The sequence below is a fragment of the Azolla caroliniana genome, unplaced genomic scaffold (genome assembly GCF_043228905.1).
Source record: "Azolla caroliniana isolate FFs.n. ecotype wild unplaced genomic scaffold, voAzoCaro1.0.p SCAF_1, whole genome shotgun sequence".
Taxonomy (NCBI): Eukaryota; Viridiplantae; Streptophyta; class Polypodiopsida; order Salviniales; family Salviniaceae; genus Azolla; species Azolla caroliniana.
Window position 1 is genome coordinate 8890026 of NW_028230436.1, and position 7298 is coordinate 8897323.

The window sequence follows — 7298 nt, forward strand, 5'->3', positions numbered from 1 at the left end:
CAGAGGCGACTAGCATTTGGAGTAGAAGAAGCCTTGGAATTGTGGTAGCTTGCGGTGTGAATAGGAATGTTGTGTGGGGTTCCAGATAGGGTCTAACCCTAAATGGGGAAGATTGGGCGGAATAGTTAAAACCCACAGAGATATGGATTTATAGTGCATAGTGGTAGCTTGTTCCTATGTGATGGGGTGAGACCTAGCACAAATTTTGAATTTTTTGAGGAGATTTGGCTTATGGTGGGCTGCTTATCAATCTGGCACATTTGGAGCAGGCGCTGTAAGTTTGTTTTTCAGCAGCAAAAGCTCTCATACGATGAGGTGATGCTAAATATCTGGTTCGAGTTAGTGGCCTGGCTAGGTGGACGGTATGATTCAATTCAGGGGGAATCAAATGAAGCAGAAAGGGCAAGGTCTAAGTTCTTGATGAAATGGGGTAGTTCTCCCATGATGTTCAATCTTCGATGAGGCCTAAGAGGAACTATCATGCGCCTAGGTGGTTGTTTCCGCTGATGGCTACCAATATTGTACATGGGATGTAAATATGTAGGTATAACTGATAAAAGAGTACATTTGGATGAGTAGAGATGGTGTAAAATGGGGTTTGTTTCAGTTTTGTTGGGGATAAGGGCCGCATGAGTTTTGTTGGGTTTGAAGTTTTTCCTTTGTGTTGTATATACTGATCCCATTGTGGATTCGAGTTAAACTTTGCCATATTCAGTTTGCTAACTAATGTGAAGTCGTATTTTTTTAATTTTGTTCAATGTCACAGCCTTGGAAAATAGAGAGTGACTCCAAATTTTGATCGTGAAGAACAAGAATGCATCATACATTTCCACTTTCGTTAATAATTGTTAAATAAAATATTACTATAGGTATGTTTACACTAAATAGGCAATGTGGTGATGCAATCCATGCAATTCTGTTTTTTAGCAAATTTTACGATTTCTCGATAATGTTTCACATTACAAAAATTAGAGGTAGACTTTCCATTATGCTATAAGCCAAGGAGTATGATTCTAATATAGCATGAAATGTCTTATTTATATTCACAACTATATTGAGATTAAAAATTCAATGAGTAGTCCCTCCATTGCAAGATGTTTATTACAATGCCTCTCCTTAAATAGTTAACATGTGAGTTGGGGGCTCTGTTCAAATATATACCTCAATGTAGAATACAATTTGTATTATGTATAGCTCAGAATGTACCAAAATTTGCTGATGTTTCAGGTCTTCTATTTGAAACCTCTATGTATTTATTAACTGTACGACTCTAGATTAGGCATCTACTAAACCATGTCCTTCACGAATGCTGGATTGCGAGAGCTCTCTTTTGGTGGTGATTTCACCTCCCTCCGATGTCGATATTTGAACTAGTGGAGAGTATTTTACATGACCAAGCTCACGAACAATGGGATCCACGGGTAACATCTTCCAAATTATGCCCATGGCAATCAAAAGCAAGCCTGTGACATGTTGCTCTGAAAACGGCTTCGTAAACACTAGGTAGGACAGTAACAATGTCAGTGCTTTGCGACCCGTCGTGACCTAAGCTCAAACCCAAGGAAAATTTCATCAAGGACATGCGAGTAACATAACATCAATGAAACACCCTAGACACGACAATATTTTAGCATGCTAAATTACCATAGATGTGGTAGCTGCGCCGAAAAGAGCAATGAGAGAAAGCACAGAGAGTTGGCCTACAAATGTCGCCATTGCTTCAAATATCAACACAAGGTAAACGTAGGCGTGCTATGATTGTCAAAGAAAGAAAGAAAGAAATATTAGTAGGAAACCCGAATATATGTATATAATAACATAACCGCGAACAAACATACCCTAGGTACTAAAATCTAGAAAGACCTTACCCTAGTAAAAGTTTGAGAGATACTCCATGATCTCATGATCTCACCTGTGAACAAGCTGTCCAAGCCCTGAATAGCTCTCCCGTAAGAATCATCGGGACCACAAGAAATGGTAATCCGACAGCAGTCGAACAAAACAACATCTCTACCTAAGTAGAAACCATATCTAGATTTATAAACATATGACACTTTCCAAAACGAATATGAGAAACAACAAGGTTTGTATTCAAGAATTCGGGTATACTTTACTTGAGATGTTCCCGGGTTCATGGTAAATATAGCCTCTTGAAGGTTCCCCATGAAGGCATCGAGGACGAGTGCTCCACATATCATAACCACACCTATGACACTAAAATTGGGGGACATATTGGCGTCCGCCAGTGTGAACACGATCAATCCCGTGACGAGCAAGCAAGCCGAGAAATAATCATGGAGCTTGTACTTGCGACGGAGACCGGGTACAAACGCGCCCATTAACATGACCGGAAGGACCTAGTGAAATACAACAAGACCATGAATTTTTGTTTTCGGGTTAAGAATTTGCACTTGTTTTTTTTTGTGTCCTTTACCTTTGTCGACTTGAACATGATTTGGGCGGGGTAATTGAGGTAGGCTAGGGATCCCTTGGTGAGGCCATGTGAACCCATTAACACTCCAGAGAGCTTCCAATAAGCTTTCCATGGGTTCACCATGTGCTTCAATCGGAAGCCTTGCCATGCCAAGAGACCCATGTAAATGAAACTCTGAACAAATGTGAAATACCATCCAAAGCTGCCCATTTTCCAGGGATTCACATTAGGACTCAATGTGGAATGAATTTACATGAGAAATTTCAAATTTTGGTTAATGAATTTTCTTCCATACCTGAATTGAAGCTGATTGTATACGTATTCCTGGAGAGACAACATATATACATTGAGTGATCGTGAATCAAACAAGCCATAGGGAAGTATTTGAATTATATATATATAAGAAGCCTAATAATCCTTAGTGTGCACGCTTAAAACTTTGATAATGCACTGAATTTAGTCGGAATGAAATGATCAAATCACAAAAACGATTGATTAACTTCAGCAAAAATAGAAATGGGATCAAATTCAACAAAACCAGACGCGATCTAATCTTGTAGGTAAATTGGCCATTAAAAAAAGTACGCAAGAAAATGGAAGAGGAAAGTGATGGATTTTTTGCTGGAACAAATGCTAGAAAAATGCAGCAGGATAAAAGAAAAAGAAAAGAACTGGAAAGAAAAGGAAAGAAAAGGAAGGATAACATGTTTTTTGAAATCTTGAGAGAATGGTAATAATCATTTGAACGAGTTAATGTTACCTCGCAAACTCCATTGATCATGTAGCCGAAGAAGAAACCAGCAGAGCAGATGAGGAGCTGGAAGGTTCTAGGTTTGGAAGTGAGAGTGATGCCAAGGAGGCTGATAACCTTCTCTTCACTGATTACAGTATCACTTGTGGAAGAAGATTTCAGTATATCAGACATACCTCTTTCTCTCTATCTCGGTATCAGAAGAAACCTGTCTTGATCAAAATGGTTTTGTCAGGAAAAACGCGATCAGACCTGTCGTCTTGATCAAATGGCTATGAAGTCAGGAGGAGGTTGGGCTAATCTATATGGGCCCTTCTTGGTATATTATTTATACATATAATTAGGTAGGAGCAGAGCAGAGGTCTTCTGTGGCTGAATCTTCTGTTTCGTTTTATGCGAGACAGGTCTCTGTTTTCTGCTGCTGTCTGAGGTTTTTCTTCTCAGGATTTGGTATATAACTGTAAAGAGAGAGACAGAGTCGTGGAAAAGAAAATGGGAAAACAAATTCTGAGAAATTAATTTAAATGCGATAAATAAATAAGAAATGCGCTAAATTAAACCTACTCTCTTCTCTTCTCTGTAATGTAATGTAAATTACTTACTGTATAAATTGAGTTTCTGTCGATTGGAGATTCCAGAAAATCAAGCGTTTTTAAATTATTATTATTTATATTAAATTCTACTGTTTATATGTAGTTTTTCGATTTATTTTTGTTTTTTTTTTAATATATTCTCTGCTATCTATCTATCTATCACTTTTTCTTGCCATGCATGCAACCAACCAAAAAATTTGCTTCTTCTTCTTCTTCTTCTTTGAGTGGTTTAGTTATAACTAATTCACGCACGCACACACACACACACACGCACACACACACACACACAGCATTTTATTTTCTTCGAAGGCTTTCCTACTTCCCATTGTTTTTTTCCTTTCCTCTGCTACATATTTATTTGTGTGTGGTTTTTTGCAATTTAAGATCCTCAGAGAAAAAAGCGATTCGCAGGATAACATGATGATGATTCATTGATTGATGGATGGATGGATGACCTTCCAAAGATATTTCCATTCCTTCTGATTTTGACAGAGAGAGAGAGAGAGAGAGAGAGAGGAGCAAATCCAAAAGAAAATAATGAAAAAAAAAAACTAACTAATAGACTGCCAAAAATATCCCAAAATCATTAAAATCCCAAGAATAAATGAATGAAATACATATATATATATATATATATATATATGGCATTTGCCGTTTCTCTTCAAATGGGAAATTTATTTATTGCTCTTGCCCTCCTCCTACTCCTCCTTAGTCTCTATTCCTCTACTCCTGATATGTGGACTTATTCTTTAGGTGGGACAGCCTCATGTAGTAGTTTTACGATAACTTAACTTCATTTAAACATATGAGTCTAAATAAAAGATTTGAGTTTATGTAGACATACAGTAACCATTCGGTTAAGTGCGTGCCCACTTAAGTGCACCATTCTATTAAGTGCGCTTTTTTTTATATAGAGGTCAAAATCCCGATCAAAAAATTTACATTGTTCATGATGAAATTACATCAAACGAAATTAAAACTATGTTCCAAACATTCAAAAAACAATAAAAGAAAGGAGTTTCTAACAAAAAAGAATTTTAAAAGAATTTGTTACGTGATGGTGGGTGGGGTCTCGTGATTGTGGGTGGGGCACAAAGAGAAATGCAAGGAAAAAAGAACCAAATTTCAGAATTGGTCTCTCCAATCGTAGCGTTTGTGTGCGTGTTATGTGTTGTATGTGTGTGTGTTTCTATGAGTAGGTAATTTTGATTCTCGTTAAAGAAAATAAACTTTCCTACTTAACCCAATTATCCATTTCCTTTTCCGTATTCATTCATTCTTAATTATGTTTCTTTCTTTCTCTCCCTCCCTCACTTTCTTAATTTTGTTTCTTTCTCTCCATCTCTCCTCCTCTCTCTTTTCTGGTCTCCTCCATCTCCATCTCTACTACGATTCCTCAAACCTACCACCACTAGGAAGAGAATGCAAGGAAAAATCTCATAATATCCAAGGAAGTTCATTAGGTAGGCCTAGCAAAAAGGCAAAAACTCAAGGTAATATGGAATCGGGAAAAAGTGATATCCCACAAGACTATGCTGAAACCATAAACATTTCAAGTCAATTATATCACATTAATCGATCACTTTTCTAATGAAGAAACATATGATACGAACACAGATGGGAAAAATTTCAAGAAACCCTAAATTTTTTCAAAAAGCCCCAAATTTTTTCAGAAAACCCCTAAATGCGCAGCTCGGTTAAGTGCGCACTTCACCCATGCGTTCAAAGTACGAACTTAACCGAATGGTTACTATGTCATGTTAAGGTTTTAGGTTTGAATGTTCAACAATGAATTATGTTGTTTTAAACAACTTTTGCGCTAACAAATAAAAGAAATGAGGGGCAAGGATAATATTAGTAATCAAACATTGTGCCTTTTGTTCTAGTGAATCCAAATATCAACTTTTGATTAATACATTGTACTATGCATGGGTAGCCTAACTTTGGTAGTGTTGCATTCATATAAACATTATTATTTAGATCGTGGCCCAAGCAAGCTTAGAAATCCAACTTCGTGAAAAAAAGATGTACATGAATGAAAACAAAATCAATATGTTTTATTGAAGTATTAACTTACACATGTGATATGTATCATCCTTTTAAGAATTTGAAAGACATGTCCCCGACTCCCCCCACATATATGATGAGATGACATTTAGCGGATCGTGCTTAGTGCCGATTAATGCTTTGTTATGGTATTAACTCAATGGTTGATAGATTGACTTTAAATGAGCAAGTATTGATCCTACTATCAAATATATTCGGCCAAATTATCGCTTGGCTATCGATGTCTTATTTATGCACTCTTTAATCATGAACGTCATTTTTCCTCATTTTTCCTCATAATTCTTCAACCATTCGAACATCTTACATTTTGCTTTGGGCTTTCCGTTGTTGTTTGCGTAATTGGCAACAAGTCTTTATTGGTGGTAATGATTGGTAGTGTGCGAATGGCAACAATGACTTCAATGATGGTGGCAATGACTTGCCCCATGATAGAAGTAGAGATGACATCATAGTGACATTGACATGCCCCTTGCAAGCAACGACAAGCCACACGAAAACATTGACATGTAGCAATATTGTGAACCAATGGTGTTATTAGGATTTGATTGATGCCAATATAGTGACACATATTGGTAGAGCATTGTTCTATTAATTCGAGTTGAGAAAACCTTCATCATATAAGAGTTATGAAGGAGTGTATATTCTTAATAGTAATACAATATCTAGGCCACAAGATCCGGCTCGTAGTGGCCGGTGATGAAGGGCACTAGTTTATAGATATAGGTACCTAATCACATTAACTAGTCAGTTTGAAAGGATATGTACTTAGTCTCATATTCTTGAACTCGGTCCGAGGGTGATTCCCCGATTTATGTATGAGCCACCTTGTATTGTTGTTTTGTAATAATCAATCCTAACTAATGGGAAAGTAGCTTCTTTTTGGAAACAAAAAAATAGTAATACAATATCATAAGGTGAGATATAGCAAACAAATTGACTAACAACTCTTCATTAATTTTGTTCATAGTATTTAAGTGGTAACTAATAACTACGCATAACGAAACTCCACTAGAAGTGAACATGGTGTTAGTGTCATGAACGCATGTTGTCACAATATAATGAGATTGTCTACACTATGATTTTCTATCTTACTTAACATTGCAACTATCATCATTAATTACTCATAACAAAAATCCACTACAAGTGAATATGTTGTTAGTGTCATGGAAGCATTACACAATTTAATGAGAAGGTAAACATCACGTACTTTCTATGATGGAAAACATCACATACTATATGTAACATGAACTATCTAACTACAAATGTGGCCATTTGGAATGCAATCATGATAAAATGGACTTGTTTTTACATGCTGGAGATTGTTTTTTCCTTTACAGGTGGTCTCCTAGCTTGCCGTAGCAAAGGCTTGTGGAAGTGTAGAAGCTATTGACAAGGGAAAAGCAGATATGGCTCTTGTGGATAATGATATAATGGTATTGGGCAATGCTTCGAT

The 7298-nt window shown here is 36.7% G+C and overlaps 1 protein-coding gene across 1 annotated transcript; it reads right to left on the bottom strand.

Annotated features, from left to right (window-relative positions):
- Positions 1–1020: 1020 nt before the first annotated feature.
- LOC147868842 (UDP-galactose/UDP-glucose transporter 2-like) lies at positions 1021–3372 on the bottom strand. Its single transcript, XM_087323963.1, has 7 exons — positions 3195–3372; positions 2730–2758; positions 2435–2636; positions 2115–2357; positions 1913–2014; positions 1645–1752; positions 1021–1545 (listed from the first exon to the last, which is right to left on the bottom strand). The coding sequence occupies exons 1-7, from the start codon at positions 3357–3359 to the stop codon at positions 1276–1278; spliced, it is 1119 nt and encodes a 372-aa protein (XP_087180089.1). The 5' UTR covers positions 3360–3372; the 3' UTR covers positions 1021–1275.
- Between the last annotated feature and the right edge of the window lie 3926 nt (positions 3373–7298).